We start from the raw sequence: 18,566 nt of genomic DNA on the forward strand, positions 1-18,566 counted from the left end.
CAGTGCAGGAAGGGAGAGAACGAGGGGCCATCCCTGGAGATTATGTAAGAGTGTGGTTAATAAGGATGTTAGGACTAGATTTTTTTGCTCGGGGAGTTGTGAATGGGTGGAATGCGTTGCCAGAGGTGGTAGTGAATGCTTCGTCTTGAATGAATTTAAGGAGAAGTATGACATGTATTATGTAAATAATGGTTAGTGTTTCAATGTAGGGTCTCCCGCGATGAGTCTTTTGACTCCATGGAGACACTGTTATAATAATAATAATAATAATAATAATAATAATAATAATAATAAATTTCGTATATATGCAAGAAAGAGCCATATGGCTCTTTCTTGCATTTACATGGCTTCATTTCAGCGATGTAAAATTACATAGGAAAAGTGGATATTAAAGATCAAACATTATTTCAAAGCCGAAATAATGTTGTGAAATTCTTTTAAGTAGTGCAAAGTAAGGCACTCCGATGGCGTGGATTGTATTCTCATAAGCTCTCAGGTCAAATTTTACGAAACCTTCATAAGTTTCTACAAACATTCGGCTTTGAAATAATGTTGAATCTTTAATATCCCCTTTTCCTATGTAATTACTTATACTGTATATGTTTCATTTCGTATGATAAAAACAAAACAAAACTGGATATTGTTTATTTATTTATTTTTCTTTTATGCGTACTCTTTAACTATACATGAGCATTTCACAAGGTGGTAAGTTCTATAACTCTCTCTTTGGTTTCAGCATTCAGTAGCAGAAATTTTTTAAGATACCTGGACCGTAGAAAAACTCGATTAGTTGGCAAAATAGAGAAAAATATGAAAATCAGGAATAGTCTGTAAGAAATCATGAGTTACATATTTCAAGTGCTATTTTTTTTTCTTTTTTTTACCTCAGGTTACCATACTATATTCTTAAATTGTCAATATCAAAAAAAAAAAAAGTTACATGCTGCCAAATTTGCTATTGACAGGTCTAGAGAATATTCCTTAATATTCCGGAGGCTACTGTACCAGACGACCACCATCTATTCCACTAGTATGCAGAATTATTGAGCATGTTTCTTGTCTGTTTTTTCGAACAAGAAACGTGAGTTTCGACTACTACGTCCGTTTGAGACTGGCTATCTCGCGTGTAGTTGAAAAAGTCCACATAAAGATTCTTCGTATCATGACGAAGAATTGATTGTTCTGCAAGTGTGGCACTCCCAGATTGGGAGACAATTGACAGTTTGGATCAACTCAGAACGATCGTTAGTTTTAAAGATCTTCGTTTGAATTTCGTCTAAGAAGCAAGAATATCTAGAAGGGCTTTTCAGCTGAAGTTGAATAAATCGATCTCCGTCGACGATGGAAGGATTTTCTTCCGAAATTCATAGTTTTTAACTTTAAAAAATAGACAGACTGGCCGAAGAAGAATATGTAATAATATAGGCAGCTCATGACCTTAATTAACTCACTATAATTCCTAACCACAACAATCAGTAATTAATATTTTCTTGACATTTCTTACATTGATTTGTGAACTTTTATTTATTTATTATTATTATTATTATTATTATTATTATTATTATTATTATTATTATTAACCGAATATACTTCATTTAAAGGGTTGGATGGGAAGGGAAGGAAGAAAGAAAATCAGCGAGGTAGTAGAAAGGCTGTGAAGTAGAAATATATGAAATGACTAAGTAACAAACAATATATATATATTGTTTATATAAATAAATAAATAAATAAATAAATATATATATATATATATATATATATATATATATGATTATCCGTTGTATTTACTCGGTATGAAGATATGTTCATATTTTTTTTTTTTTTTTTACTGACTGAAGTCCAAGAATTAGACAAAAAATTAATTTTATTTAACACACTTATATATATATATATATATATGTGTGTGTGTGTGTGTGTGTGTGTGTGTGTGCGTGTGTGTGTAATTAATTTTTTAACTTTTATAAGCTTGGTTATTTAACTCCTAATCCCAAGTATGCAAACAATTAAGTTTGCGCCTGAAACATAGTTCAAGTCTAAAGATGTTACAACACCAGGGCAACTCATTGTAAAGGTGGGTAAATATATATATATATATATATATAGGTTAACTAATTATTTATCCTTGAGCATGTTGTAAAAGTCAAGCATGCTTTTGTACTCTCAACTTATTTAGCGAACACTCACTATTTCTTAAGGTTGAAAATCGGAAACTAAATTTGCGCTTTCTAGGTTGGAATCACTATACGAATATGTACAAGCTGTTGGTAGTGTGGAATCGAGAGTTACAGCAGTGATTATTAAGCCAAGTACTGTAGCGATTCTGTGACTACTATTTGACTAATTGTAATTTCGGTTCTGAAAAGCCGAATATTATCAGTCTGCTACTTCTCTTCTGCATAAGTTCTTCTTCAGGTTACAGCCTGCCAAAATCAAAACGTTAACCTTCCCTCCCTTCCTTGCTTCTCTTCCTTCTTCGCAGATACCTCTACAGGTTGCATTGTACGACTAATTTCGACCAGATTTAGAATATGTATACTTGATTATTACTTTACCTTCAGGCCATAAGAAATCAGCTAATCGGACTACAATGAATAAAATTGGGAGCGTTTCTGCAGCTCTGTAGGTGTCGCATGGTTCAATATATTGTATGGCTCCTTGAGTTTAAACTCAAGCAGCCATACAAGGTGCGTCTTTTTTTTTTTTTTTTTTTTTTTTTTTTTTTTTTTTTTTTTTAACATAATGAATCTGCTATATCATGTTGTCTAAATTGCCAGTAATCGTTCTCACGATACCATTGGACCACAGATAATTTTAATTAGCTTCAGACTGGAAATTTTTTTGTAAACTCGCGGTTACTAATAGTATTAATAAAACTTTTTATAAAGGGATAGTATATTTGCTGGAAATTCGCCTTTATCAGAGTTAAATGTTCTCTAATCGACAGCAAGATGACCTGCATTCTGGGTGCTCCTGGTATATTCTCACGGCTCACTCGGACCGTTGCTATGTTTGACGAACTATTAGACTCTGTTTGCTTTATATCATATTTAAGTGAAAAAAAAAAAAAAACATTTTAAATAATGTTTGTGCGGTTTAATTTCCTATAATAAAAGTTTGAATATTGATTAAAGAAAAAAGTTCTATTATCCTAATATTCTAATAAAATTCTAATCTATCCTATTATCCTAATAAAGCAGCTATATTTTTTTTTGCTGAATTGACTACAATATTCTGTTATAAATTGTATAACCGTAAGAACGTGGAATCTTAACAGTTGTTTTAATATTCTACTTCATAAATAAACGTTTCACGAGTTACAATCTGCTTTCACAGAATAGGACGTCAAACGGTTGCATTCTTCTTTTGTGATATATTCAGACATCCAACATTTGTAATTCATGACTAGAACTTTTCTTGTTCCATATTTATTCTCAAAAAATACACTAGAAGAGAAGTTTATACCGAAAAAAGTCGAATTGCAAATATTTTTACTTTTTTCATAATATTTTTTTTTAATTTAAAATATTAAAGTGTTATATTAAAAAATCTAATAAAAACTAACCGTTTTTATTAGATTTTTATTAGATGTATGAGAATTAGTAACTAACAGTTACCAATTCTCATACATCACCCGCGAAGGTCCGAAGAGAATGATAAACACTGCGGAATATATAATTAAATAAAAAAAAAGAGTCAGAATTAAAGAATGAAGAAAGAAAGAAAGTCTTTTAATACAATTTCAGGTAAATAAACAATCAAAAGTAAACGGAATGATTTCGCCTTAACAACGTTATTGGCAACTAAGAGAGGGTACTTGCATATTCAGTACTTGCATAGTTAATCATCCTTCTCATATATGTTAAATAAATAAATAGCTAAAGATTTAAGCACGCATGCAGCAAAATTATAGAGATTTTTTTTTTTTTTAATGATTCAGAAATTCATCATCATTATTATCATTATGCCTATCAAGGATTTAGGCCTAGTATGGCCTGCTCTGGCCTTAGAAGTCATCCTGGTTTTCTTTTTCCTAATGGCTGTTAATTCAGAAATTAAGCATATGAATTCGCATAATTTCCTGCGGTGTATCGCTAGTCTTTCATTCTTTCTTTCTTTCTTTTTTTTTTTTTTTGATTCTCAATCACGAAAAATTGTAAACCTATCGCATACTTGTATTTTGTACCTTGTACCTCAGTGTGTGTGACTGAGGGTTAAATAATTCAGTTCTCATGGTCTTGACATTTATTCAAGACACTTCAGATTTCTAATAAGCAGAACGGTCTCACACTGAGTGGCGAAAATCATCTACTATCTAAAAGTAGCTCATGAATAAATTATAGATATGTGTGATTACTTTATTATAAAAAAAATGCGGCATTGAACGTTTGGTGGGATAAATCATTTTTTTGGAATTAGGAATTCCAATATTTACTTTATGGCAAAGTGTGTGTCATTAAGGTAATGACACTTAACTGTGTACAATAGCGGAATGGATTATACTGGAGAGCTAACCGATTTGAAGTAAGGTGGTATATTTGTTATCCATCAGTTCATGCGATTTCACCATACTACAATTAGATCATTCGAGATTAGCTGTGGATGACGTCATTCAGATGCGGATCACGGTGAAAAGAAACTTAAGCCTAAGAAATAGTCAGGCAGACCACTTAAACTGACGGAAAGCGACAGAAGTGTGCTTGAAAAGTAATGCATTTATCCTGTTTCATTAGTGTAGTCTCTCGCCAAGAAATTCGGAACGTATGGAGATCACGTTAAACTCCAAGAATTTAAATATAAATCAAAGTTTTAATCTTTCCGATTGCCACAAAATAATGATTCAACTACTTCGCAAAAGTGAGCACACATCTACACAACAGCAAGCATAGACACAGTGCTCTTTTAAATGACCCGAAGCCTGTAATTAGTTATTTTTCCTCTTGTATGACTAGCTTGCATGTATTATTATTGACTAACTTGTATGTATTATTGTAATAGCAGAGAAAGTAATAGAAAAATGAAGGTTGGAAAAATAAACCACACCATGGCGAATATTTGAAGGACATTGAAGAGGAAAGTGTCAGTTTTGACTTGGCAGTGGCTTCAGCATTACCCTTTGCGCCATCAAAGCGAGGCTTTTAGAAAGTCTGGTATTCCGGTATTTGCTGCTCAGGTATTACAAATGTAATGAAGTTGAAGATTGAAATCTCAGTAATGATAACAAATGTCGACTGTGAAGAGATAAGTGGATCTCCTGATCAGTTTCTGCAGCAGGATTACTGAAACAGACTATAAACACAAAGGGGCTGTAAAAGTTATACACTGGAACTTGTATATAGGAAGTATGGTTTTCCCAACGTGCAATACCTTGCAGTTGAAAAAGTTGGAAATTTTCATTTCCAACAACTTTTTAACTTTTCCAACAAATATCCAAAAATGCGAAGATATTACATTTAATATTTAAATAATTTACTTAAGGTGCTCTTTTCGAAAATATTGTTTGGATTATCTGACAAGTCAGTTAAGGACGTGTTGAGAGAGAGAGAGATTCTTGCAATATTTGCCAGCTGTGTGTTTTTAACGACCAGTTTTGTCTTTTCCCGAGATGTAAATCACTTGCCTGTGATTGACTAACTCATCTTCATTTGAAAAGCCTTGGAAATTCAGATTTTTTCAACCAATGATACGTGTTGAGTTCTGATACTGAGATGTAGCAATTAGTTGCAGCATCAAAACGTTAATGTGTTAAAAGGCATTAATATGTCAGTTTTGTAATAACTGTGTTTGAACCGATAAAAAACGTTGCATTTTGTTATCAACGTTCAATGATTTAAATCATTATTATATTCATAGATGCTCGTCTCTCGCTTTCCTTCATCAAGAAAGACTGCAAAATATGAATGCATGCATGTTGTTTACCTTATTTTACTTGCCCTTTTACGTTCAAAGCGAAACCTGGATATATTTCATAGCGGATTGTGAGATATCAAATAGAATAGTGTTCTGCATTTTCTTTCGGCATCCGTATCTGTATACTGGCGAATTTCTTTTCCTTACTTTCTTCTTATCCCCCCCCCCCCTCACGTTCTCCGTCCTGCTTCGAAGCATGCTCTCCCCGAAAATAGTTTGTGACATTTTTCGACATTGCGCATACTACGGTTTCCTATACGTGTGGTCTTTAAGCTGTAAAAGCTTCGAACTCGACCTTTTCCCCTCCATCCACATTATTTATGAAGTCTGTGTAAACGTTCCAGTGTCACATGATCTGTTCGGCATCTAGAGATACGGTCGCATTCTGACCTCCTGGTGGGAAACCAATTCATTACTTTTGTAACTGTTCCTCCTAAAATTGAAGGGTCAGAAAAAGCGAACAAACATTGTTTATTCTTGACTTCATTTTCTTATAGCTTCATAAGCCGGCACCATGAAAATTAGAAGCGCTGTCGAATTCTGTTTAGTTGGTGCTAATAGAAATTACAATTGAAGCATATAAAGCTTCTTTGCAATTTAATGTAAAGAAATAGTTACGCCTGAAAGCGCTCATGAAATTAAATATCCCGGTTGCCAGTAGTTGTTGGTTATTTAATCTACTATAAATGCAGTTCTAAAAGTCCCTTACCTGTTTCACTGATTATGTGAGGAAAACAATCGCTCTGGATGTGGTCATTTTTTAAGTAGTTGAACTGTACATTTTTTTTTTTTTTCTATAGCACGTTAGTATCTTGGGTGAGGTAAGTTAGCTTTCTCGTTAATCCTGCTCCGACGATGAAAACCATCAGCCATATAAATGGTGGCAGGTAATTCTCCTGAAAAGATAAAGTATTATTGATACTTCGTAAGGAAAGTATCTTTACTCTATGACAATCATGTTTCTTTACTGAACTGTATGGCTAACAGTGGTATAGCAAGCCATCGTAACTTAGTCGGTTTCCTTTGGTTGGAAGACCTGGAATCAAATCCTGTCCAGAATATGAAAAACAATTATAAAGACTTTTCATCTTAAAATACGTTAGTTGATCTGATAAGAGATGGCAGGGTTTTTTTATTTGCAACAAACAAACAAAATTAACCAGATGAAAAAGATACACAGAGTTATTTTTGTTGTCGTCGTGTGAGGTTCCCCCCAATTTTCCTCATCAGTCTCTTAGGACAGGTTGAGTCCTCCAATGAGGGATTTTTTACGTATGCATTTTTGACTGTAGGTCAGTGTGTGTTCACTGGCCAGTTTGCCTGTTCCAAGAGACGAAAAACCCGAGTTTCCGGGTGAAAAAACCCTGTACCTCCGTATGAGACCGGTTAACTCACGTTTAGTCGAAAGAGACCAGAACCAGATAAAGGTTCCTCACGTCATGAATGGGAATCGAACCCAGGTCTTTCCTACTGAGCTAGAGGCTCTATATACACAGTTAGCAAAGATAATACATTGCATTGTAGCATTAGTTGCTTCGGCCATAATTCTAAAGAATCCATCTCGTAACAGTAGTTGCCCATCTATGACAAACACTACAAGCTTTCTGTGATATTTGTTTATTATCACAGGTAAGCAACTATAAAACCACGAGCCGTTTTTATTGGGTCCATTAATTGCATGTATTTTTCGGTTTGTCTGTTTTGAGAGATTGGTCAAGTTTGAATTGCAGCTGAAGCAACTAAAGTTAGCAGGGAGAAAAAAAAAATAAACATTTTCTTATAACTCTTCCGCCTCTGCATGAGATTTATTAATCCACATTAACTGGAAAAGCACTTATAAATGTTCCCTCGTGTCGAGGTGAAGGCGAGTCAATAGTCTTATACGTAGGTGGCAGGGTGTTCCTTCTGAAAAATTGGGTTTTTCATTTTCAAAACAAGCGAGAACACAGCAGTTAGCAAACATAATACTACTGGCCTGATAGCCTTAGTTGTTTGTCAACAGAACCAATCCGTTTCTTTTAGTTGCTGCTCGTGTAGATCTGAGATGATATGAGAGGTTATATACAGCTACACGACAGAGGATTATGACAGGCTAAAAAAGGCACCTTAGAGGCATGTTTTGGCATGAAGAAGTGGACTGGGAGTTAGTTTTACCATTCGAATGCAGTGTTAGACAGAATTTTTAGATTAAGAGGATCAACGAGATGGGTGTGAAAGTAAATGAATAATGAGATTAAGCATTGCTGCAGTGAAAATGTTGTAAAGGACATATAAGCAAGAAAAACATCAGCGTCTGCATAAAAAGTTAAAAAACTGCACGCAAGAAAAGCGACAGGGCTAGTAATGAAGTAAAAATGAATATGAAAAGAAGCTGACAAATCAGGATAGGGACAATGCTGGGTAAGTTTTTATTTATGTAGCCAGTAAAAGGAAGGATGAATGTGAAGAATAAACCTGATTTCTGCAGATAGTGGTGAGTATAGAGAATGTAGTATACTTGAATTTATGAATATTTCGCCAGTTTTGTGTTTGCGGGGGTGGGGATACATTGACTATACCAATGGAAAAGATAGACAACTAAAGTTGATGAACGCAGAGTGTTTGCGATATTAAGTAAGTTTTATGTTAATAAGGCTGCGGGACTGGATGAAAAAATCCTGTGTATATTAAGGAAGATTGCGACGGAACTCTGTTAACTTATTTAGTGAGAATCCTGTAACAGGGTGAGTGTTTTTGAGGAGTGAAATGAAATGAGAGAAATGAAAATGCCGCTGCATAAAGGAGGATCTAAAACAGATATGTCAAGTTATTTTGTGTGTCGAAGTAGTGGTTAAGTTCTTGGTGGACAAGCTGATTTGGGTTAGAATTCAAGGCTGGAGTGATGATGAAAATGGGAATCTCTATATAGGACCGTCCTATTTTAGTAATCTGCTTACATTTATATTACGGTGCCAGTTGGATTACACAGCAGGTGCATATACAATATTTTTTTCTGGTTTTGTGAAGGCCTTTGATAGAATATCACACGATAGCTGATAATTGAAATGAGAGGAACGAGAACGAATAAAATTGATATCTTTAAGGGTGGGTGATGCTGATAGATATTAGTGAGTTATTATTGGTTATTAGATATTAATGAGTTGTATGGAGAAACCCTAAGGAAGCAGGTGACAAGTATTGCCTCATGGGGTGCCGAGAAGACTTGAAAGGAGATATTTAGTTTGCTTAATGAGGAAAACTGGGGAAGGTGATAGCAGAATTCTAATGCAGTGTCACTTAAGGACTATTTGAATAGCTGATTCAATGAGCAAAGTGGGGATACCAGGGTTTTATATTGCCAAGTATAAAGTTTTGCACTTTGGTCAGAGGAAGCAGAATGGAGTGATATGGTGGCACTGTCTTCCATGGAAAGTATGAAGTAAAGGATGGATCGAAAAGAACGCTGACGAGTAAAGATGAAAATTTAATTGTTCTAGTCTTTAAGGCATTGATTAAACATCACTTGGTTGCTGAGCAGTTTTGGTGTTATGAAGATATAGAAACGCTGGAATGCAATGAACATTACCTACTATTTCAACGCTTCTGCGAATATCTATAGGAAAATGGTAAAAATTGAGGAATCTCGTTGAAATACATAAATAAAATCATGATTCTCAGCATCCAGATTTGATAGCAGTTTGGATATAGTCAGTTCACTCACTTCTGCATCCAAGGGTGAAACTATGTAATTAATTATAAGGGATATTTCCAACTGACATTTTAATTATTTGAGTAGTCTTAAGAATGCATTTTTCTTATTTGATATTTAAGTGTTTGGACTGCGAAGTTCTGGAGATGAATTATTCAATGTTGCTTCAGTTCAAACTTATTTGAGCAATAGGCTTTTGGAAGATATCATTTTAAACCTAGGAAATAGGTATTTAAAGTATGTCTTTCATATCTACCCGATCAAAATAAGAACTTCAAGGTTTAAATACGAGGGTGGTCTGAAAAGTTCTCGGCCTAACAATGAAAAAACGAATTTATAATTTCAAAAATTTTTTTTTTTCTCAACATGATCTCCCTTGAGACTAATACATTTATTCCAGCGATGCTCCAGCACCATTATCCCGTCCCTGTAGTGGTTCTCAGTAAGATCTGCAAAATATCCTTCTACAGCTGCAATCACCTCTTGATTCGAAGAAAAACGCTGACCAGCGAGGAAGAGTTTTAGTTTTGGGTAGAGACAGAAGTCAGAGGGAGCCAAATCTGGGGAATAGGGTGGATGTTCCAACAATTCATAGTGCAGATCCCTTAATTTTTTCATTGCCAAAACACCTTTGTGGGCAGGTGTATTGTCCTGATGAAAGATGATTTTTTCTTCTGCAAACCGTGTCTTTTCTCACAAATTTTTTTGTCTAGTCTGGTTAAAAGATTGGAATAATATTCTCCGATTATTGTTTTACTCTTTTCAAGATAATTAATAAACATCCCAAAACACCAATGCCATGACTTTTCCTGCTGATGGAACCGACTTTATCTTCTTTGCCGCTGAACAACCGGCTTCTGTCGACTGTTTTGACTGCTGTTTGAATTCTGGTGTGTAATGGTGAATCCAAGTCTCATGCATAGTAATAAATCGACGCAAAAAAATCAGTTTTATTCTTGTTAAAACGCTCCAAGTACTGTTCAGAGATTTTTATGCGAGTGCGTTTTTGATTTGCAAGCGCGGCACCCATCATGCGCAAGCTTTTTTTCATATGCAATTCTTCATGCAAAATATATCATACACGTTCTTTTGAAATGCCTATAGTCTCAGCAGTTTCACGCAATCTGACTCGCCGGTCATCCAATACCATATCGTGCACTTGATCAATGATTTCTGGTGTTGTGACACTTTTTGAACATCCGTCACGTGGATCATTTTCAAGGCTGGCATGGCCACGTTTAAACTCAGCAGCCCATTTCTTAATTGACGGAAACGAAGGAGAAGAGTGCCCATAAACTTTTATGAACTTCGAATAAATTTCTTTTGCCGTTAAACTTTCTTTTACAAAGAATTTTATAATCGCACACTCAATTTTATCCATTTCAAAGGATACAGACAACACTTTTGCTTCAGACTGCTGTATAAAACAAACTACTTGATAGAATGACTTGCAATTTCACAAGGATACTTATGACTGATATACCAACTTAGAAAAAAAAAATCTTGCCGATAGTGTTGCCATCTATGGTCGAGGCCGCGAAGTTTTTAGACCATCCTCATAAGTTTACTTCCAATTCAACAGATGTCTGTTTCATTCTACATCTAGAACACACACACACACACACACACACACACACACACACACACACACACACACACACACACACACACACACACACACACACACACACACACACACACACACACACACACACACACACACACACACACACACACACACACACACACACACACACACACACACACACACACACACACACACACACACACACACACACACACACACACACACACAAATTATTACATTTCTAGACTTAATGGTGGTCTCCATTCGAGACAAAAAAAAAAGTTCACTTATGAGGCATATATGAGAAACATACAAACCTAGCATATACTGTACTTATTTGTAATATCACACCGTCAAATCTCGCAGAAACGTTGTGTTTAAGAGCGTTTTATGCCATATTAAGTGATGATGGCATGAAAAATCATGAGCTACAATATTTTGAATATCGCGATAAAAATGCTTATTAATGCCGAAGCAATAACTAGAAGGGTGAACCCAGACATCCATCGGATATTTAAAAAACCGTCTTCTACTAAAGAACATTAATAACTTAGTGCATGTTTTAAAATGCAGTGATATAGAAGTAAAGTTTATCTTCATGATCAGTTCCAAATATACTTGTTTCACCGAAACAAGTTTCATCAATTCATCATTTGAAGCTAGTGTTTATAAGATATGCTGTGCTTGCAGTATTTTTGGACTAGATGTTCATGGTTAATTAGGATGGTGTACATGTTAAAGATGTTTAAAAATAAATAAATAAATCGGAATTAGACTTCTATCCTGCTAGGGAGAAACATAATATAATCCGGAAAAAGACTAAGATGCCTAACATTTTATACAACACCTACGTCAGACGGTTGCACAACGCCGTAGAAATGATTTGCAAATCTACGCAATGGAGTCAAAATCAAGACTTAATTACTTCATTGCATAATCTACTGTCATTAAGCAGTTCGGTAGAGATGGGACATAAAAAATAATAAGAGTACATAAATACCAGAAACAACAAAGCATCGCTTAATATCGTGGATACACTTATTGTAGGAAGTCTTGGTGGTAGTGTGTGTGTGGGGGGGGGGGAATTTCTGCTGTGGATTCTACAATCTTTTTATTGATGTAAAGATGCACTATTAATTTTTTTTAACGATTAGGATGACGTCCTCCCCCCTTCTTAATCTCATATAATTTAACAAGCATTTAATTTTTATGATTTTGAATAACGACCATCTCGGAGAAGTCCGTTATGTGATAGAAATGAGGAAGGAAGCAGTGATGTGCTTCAGCACTCGTGTATAGATCATTAACTAATCTTTGTATCTGGAAGATTTTAGTTATCTAAGAACAGTAGTAGGCCCAAGAAAACCACCACTAAATTAGACGAACAAACAAGTGGAAGCTTCACCATTCGCCAGTTTTCATTCGCATGTAAATTTTTGATATACGAACTAGCTAGGTGTCTTGTTCTGGTTTTCCATTTATAAGGTTCGAAATTAGACGAACCGTATAAATGGAACTTCACCATTCTTCCATTTTCATTCACGTATAAAATTTCGATACACGAACTATCCCACTTCTAAAGGTGATGTGGACACAAATAAACAAAATGCAACAAAGTGTTTAGTGAAATTAAAAACTACTTTTTAGAGGCTCTTCCAATGTTGAATAAATGCCTACTGAAGAAGACGCCTACTTTTTGCATTAATTAACCTCCACTAAAAAGTCCTTATGATCCTCATATTCTCTTTTGGAATCCAGGTTCTTCCAAGCAAAGGACTTTTCGCTGACTGATCCCTGGAAGTTCGCCTTCTACTTATTACTACTGCAACACCTTTTTTTTTTTTAATTATTTATTTATTTTTACATTACAAAGTTAAAAATGATGCGTATATCGTTCTATACTTGAATAGAATTCAATTTATAAATCCTGTGCCAAACTTTAAACCAAAATATTTTCGTTTGCAATTTATCAAACTACTTGGGATCGATCTTATGTGCATCCTTGTGTTATTCATTAGGTAAACCTAAATACAGAGTTATTAGAAGCCTAAAATGTGGATAAAGAAAATCATCTGTCACCTGAAAACCTTCACAACATCTACGAGGGTTGTAAATAAAGTAGAGGCAACATGTGCAGAAAATGTAAAATAGTTTATTTATCAAGTCTATACAACTGCATCCCATCGTTTTAATCTCCTGCCATGTTCTGCACATGTTTCCAAATTTGTGGGAGGAGCCGCTAGATATCATCAGCAGAGTGTTGCCTGCTATATCAGTGATAGTGCGATCTGCTGCTCGAAGAACCTTTGCACATCACAAATCCGCAGACCTCTGAGAAGTGCTTTTATTTCGGGAATAAAAATCGAAGTCTTCAAGAACACGAATCCGGTGAATACGGAGGATGTTCCAATACTTCCCATTGCTACCGTCCCACATCTCTATCACCAACTGCGACACATGAATCGTGCATTGTCGTGTATCAAACACGGTGGAGAAACCCTGAAAAAAAAAATGTGATCGCGTTCTCCTTAAAACCGGATGCAAATGGCGCTCCAGAAATCTTCTATACTACTGTGCGTTAACTGTTTGCCCTTAGGATACATCATGATGAAGAATAACACCTTGAACGCCGTAAGCGACTATCAACATGACTTTAACCTCACTGGGTTCCTGGCGAAGTTTTTTTTTCGGATGGAACGATCCTGAATGGCGTCATTCATTGGACTGTCTCTTCACTTCAGGCTCATAAGCCCTTTCCCAAGTTTCATCAGTGGCTACGATATGATTCAGGAATGCATCACCTTCATTTTTGTATCGTTCCAGATGGAAGTCACCTACCACATACCTGTACCATTTTTACATCTCAGTCAAGTAATGTGGAACCCAACGAGCTCAAATTTTGAGCATACCGAGCCTCTCTTTTAGGATGTGCCAAACATTTTGGTGGTTTATCCCAGTTTCCTGGGCCAACTGTCCCCCAAACAAGCTCAACGTGTTCAACTGAAATGACGGGTCGTACTGCAGAGTGATTATCATTCGGGTGATCTTGCCCCACACGAAACGTACTGACCCATCTTACGACAGTCCGGTACGGTAGAGCACTGTCGCTACAGGCTTCCCTAAGGTATTTAATATTCATTAAATCATCACTGAGGTATGATTTAATTAATCGTATCATCTTTATTGGGATATTTGCTTTAATAAGCTTAGGAAGAAGTCCTTAATACCAAATTGGTCAAATGCCTTTGACCAATTTGTCATTAAGGCTTAATATAGCACCTGAATATAGCACACAGATGCTATATTAAGGAATATAGCACCTGCGTGCTGTTTCCATTCTATCCTGTATTAATATTGGTATGATGTTTACTTTTTCTGTTGTTTCTTGCAATCTGGATAGGATTATTTTTTTTGCAATTTTTTTAAATTGGATAGCAAACTGATGGGCCGGTTTTCAGGGAACTGTAGATCGTTTCCTAGCTTATTGGAATAATATCTGCAATTTTCCAGGGTGGAGGAAAATACTGCAATCTTAGTATTGCATTTATGATGTTAACAAGGCGCAATACAACTTTGTGCAGAAAGAAGTTTGAATGATTTTGTTTGTGAGTCCATCCAGATACTAGTTATTTCAGTTGGAGAAGTAGGACTAATCGCCTCCAGGTTGTTTGTGGGTTGTCTTAAGGTGCGCCTGATATATTCGGCCTGGTTTGCCGAGTGGTTAGCAGATCCGCTCTCCAGCCAAAAGGTTTGAGTCCCTCCGTGGGCACGGATGTTTATGATTGTCTGTGAAAAGACTAGTGGTGGTGGTGGTGGACGGTAGATGGCGTTGGTGTTGTTGGTGGAGACAGAGAGCTGTAGAATAAGTGCCCTCCATCGATGAGTCTTTGGACTCCCTGGAGGTGTCATGTAATAATAATAATATTCGTGATTCTTGTAAACGAGGTTGATATTTTTTTTCCTCACTCAATTTGTGTAGTTTTTAATTTGATTATTAAGTTCGTTTAGAATTTTTCGATCTTGTATAGTCGTGTATTGTGATATCTTTTTCCGGACTTTATTCTTATCTCTGATTAAATTCATGATGTCATCCGGGAGTCGATTAGGCTTATAAGGGGACTTGATCATGGTGACCACTGCTAGTGCATTGTTGATTTGATTTGTGAAGTTGGTTATTGCTTCATTTATCTCTTCCCTTTATTTATTTATTTATTTATGGTAGGCACTGGACGAATATGTTTGGGAATTACTTCGGAAACTTTTTCCCAGGCTATGAAGCAATGAGATGGGGTCAGGGGCGTGCTAACAATTTGTGCAATGTGTGCAACGCACACAGGCGCCAAAGATTTCAGGCGAGGAGGAAATACTTTAAAAAAATATGTTTAAAAAAAATCAGCTAACGCCTATTTGTTCCCGTATAGGGAGTAGGCGGGGTCGTTTACCCCATCTAACTTTTGGAGACTGAGTGGGCAGTTCAATCTCCACTGGTAGACAATCAGAGAGATAGCTGGCCCAAGGCTATCACTGATTCATCGGTACGCAGTGAAGAAGGCGGCAAGGTAGTGCCGCCATCTCGTGGTCTCTAACCCAAACACAATATTTTTAATGTCTGAAAATAGTGTGGGTTCGACGGTCGATTTTCTTGAGTTTATGGGACAAAAAACCCGAGTTTCCGGGAGAAAAAACCCGCTAGCCCGTTCCAGAGATCGACTAACTCGGGAACCGGTCGAAAAAAGACTTAGAAAAATTTCCTCTAGTCGGCGACTAGATTTGAACCAACAAATCCTTTCTTCCTGCGGTCAAGTGCCATAGAGTGCAAACGCCACTTCTAATGATATTATTCATTAATTATATCAAAATAAATTATATTTTTGTTTAAATTTTAATTATCTATTATAGACTTGTCTTAAACAAATTATTTATAATAATATAACAAATCCTTATTATTTATAATAAGGATTTGTTATTATTCCTTAAGATCTTATTTTATTCTGATCCTAGTTCTAACAGTAGTTTAGCGTAAACTAGTAAAAACTTGAACTTGCGTGAGTTTACTGTTTATAGGATGACGCGCGTTTGAATTTGTTTAATCTTGTTCGCACTCGCATTTGCTTTAAACATATATAAGAAAATCTGCTGCAGTTTTTAACTTTATTCTATATTCTGCTGATAACAGCAGAATATTGGCAACATCTTGCAATGTACCTGAATCGTTATGAGAAAAATTTAAATCATTTGAACAATTACAAAAAATGGACAGAATTAATTGCATTTTTAAAAAATAAAACTTGTGTTGATCATTTGCAACAAACAGTTTAAGATAATGAAAGGAAACGTTGGTATGAAGTTATAAAAAGAATAATTTTTGTAGTACAGTTTTTAGGCAAACAAAATCTAGCTCTTCGTGGTAAAAGTAATAAACTTTAACACAACAATGCCAATTGTTTAAAATGCATTGAGGATTCATAACGCATAACATTACTGGCTGGATGGGTGAAGCAAAGATGCTTTTCGTTTTCACCCTTTGTCTCTAAAGGAAGTATTTTGAGTGGATTGTTTAATGAGCTTTAAGCTCGCCCCATGATAGCTGTGAGTTTAGCTATGTTCAGCTGGACGTAGGATGGACTTGGGCCTTTTGTGTTTGTATCTTACCTCTTCATTATATTCTGAAGCTTCCTTGATCAACGGGTTTGGATGGTTGCTTGTCTTGGTGAAGAACTTCTCAGCTAGATCTAGGAGTAGGGAGGAGATGTAAGAGATGTTAATTTCTCTGTGGATTTGTGAGTTTCTGATGTACCAAGGGGCATCTAAGATCATCCTCAGGCATATGTTATGTATTCTCTGTAGTTTTTGGATGTTTGTATTCGTGGTATGATTCCATGCGGGGGATGCGTATGTGATAACTGGGCGTATTACCATCTTGTATATGAGTAGCTTGGTTTTTGTATCCAGTTTGCTTTTCCTGTTGATCATAGGGTAGAGCTGGACGATTACTTTCGATATCTTTGAGGCAGTGTGTTTCATGTGATTGCTGAACAGGAGTTTTTTTTATCGCGTATTACTCCGAGATATTTGATGTCATTCTGCCATGGGATCTTGACACCTAAGAGGTGAATGTCATCCATGTTGTGAACTTTCTTTCTGGAAAACAGTACGGCTGAACTTTTTTTGGGGTTTACTCTCGGATCCTCCTCTCTGCCAGCCATTTTTCTAGTATGTGAATGCTACTTTGTAGTTTTCTAATTGCCAAATTTGGACTCATAGATCTTGCCAGTATTGCAGTATCATCTGCATATAATTCTGTGATTGTTGTTCTTGGGTTCCGAGGGAGGTCTGCTATGAAGATTGAGAACAGGAGAGGTGCCAGATAAAATTCAAAATGAAATACTCACTTTATTGGCATCAAATATTAAAAATAACGTTTTTATTTCGCAGAATATTTTTATTGGGGGGAAGGGTATAGGGGCACCAACTAAAGTTTTGCACATAGGTGCCAGACATTACTGGCGCGCCCCTGGATGGGATACGTTGTTACTGAATGCCTGATTTGAGTAAGGTAGGGTTATGGTTTGATGATAATTCATTAAATCATTTGTAGCTGATACTGATATCTGATATTTTGTAAGATAGTAATATCCAAAACATCTGGACTGACAAAAAGGACCATAATGAATTGGTTCGGTAGGACTGACTACTGTTGTGTATTTGGAAATCACATAATTGTTAGTATACATCCACTTTTTAATGGTCGTTTTACTATTCCATGTTAAATGTTTGGCATTAGTAGAATATTTGGTGCCTAGAATGGCCTCTAGATCTATAATCAGTAGACTTTCACAGTATGAGTTGTAGGTTGGATAGATTTTATATTTTCCAGCACTGTTGGTATGAACTTCAACTCCAGTGATTTCTAAGTTTTTTTGGTTTGGGGATTGGCTGTAACAATATGTGTGAGGTAGTTTTTAACACAAATGGCAGTGCCACCACCTCTCACACCAAGTCTACGTTTCTGTATGTGATATAACTTTTTCATTGTTTGCTAGCCAAAAGTGTGTCTCACTAATTAGAATTATTTCTGGATTATAGCGGATGGCGAAATCTTGCAGTTCAAGAATTTTGTTGATGAGGCCGTTAGCATCCCAAGAGGCGATCAGAAATGAATTAGGTAAAATTGTGTCACTATGCATTGCTGAGCGCGTTAGAATGGAGTGGGTCTCTTTAAGAAATCTTTTTTTTTTTTTTTGTAGAAACCAGAGTCGGGCTGGATTTACTGAAGTCTTCTAACATTATTATTATTATTATGTGACACCTCCATGGAGTCAAAATACTCATCGAGGGAGAGTGTGCCAACACTATCGAACGATTGATCCCCTTGCAACTACT

General features: G+C 35.9%; 1 protein-coding gene across 4 annotated transcripts in view; it reads left to right on the top strand.

Annotated features, from left to right (window-relative positions):
- The window catches only part of LOC150108390 (uncharacterized), a 192,679-nt gene that overhangs the window by 42,311 nt on the left and 131,802 nt on the right, over nt 1-18,566 (top strand). Inside the window, exon 1 of one of the 4 annotated variants that reach the window (XM_090415795.1) lies at nt 18,250-18,348. The exons of the other annotated variants lie outside the window; for them this stretch is intronic. Coding sequence (XP_090271921.1) covers nt 18,273-18,348 — 76 coding nt within the window. The 5' untranslated portion in view covers nt 18,250-18,272. Of the gene's footprint in view, nt 1-18,249; nt 18,349-18,566 lie in introns of those variants that run through there. 4 annotated transcript variants of the gene reach the window in all.

The sequence above is a fragment of the Typopeltis vanoorti genome, chromosome 3 (genome assembly GCF_054136105.1).
Source record: "Typopeltis vanoorti isolate ZY-2024b chromosome 3, IOZ_Tvanoo_1.0, whole genome shotgun sequence".
NCBI classification, from domain to species: domain Eukaryota; kingdom Metazoa; phylum Arthropoda; class Arachnida; order Uropygi; family Thelyphonidae; genus Typopeltis; species Typopeltis vanoorti.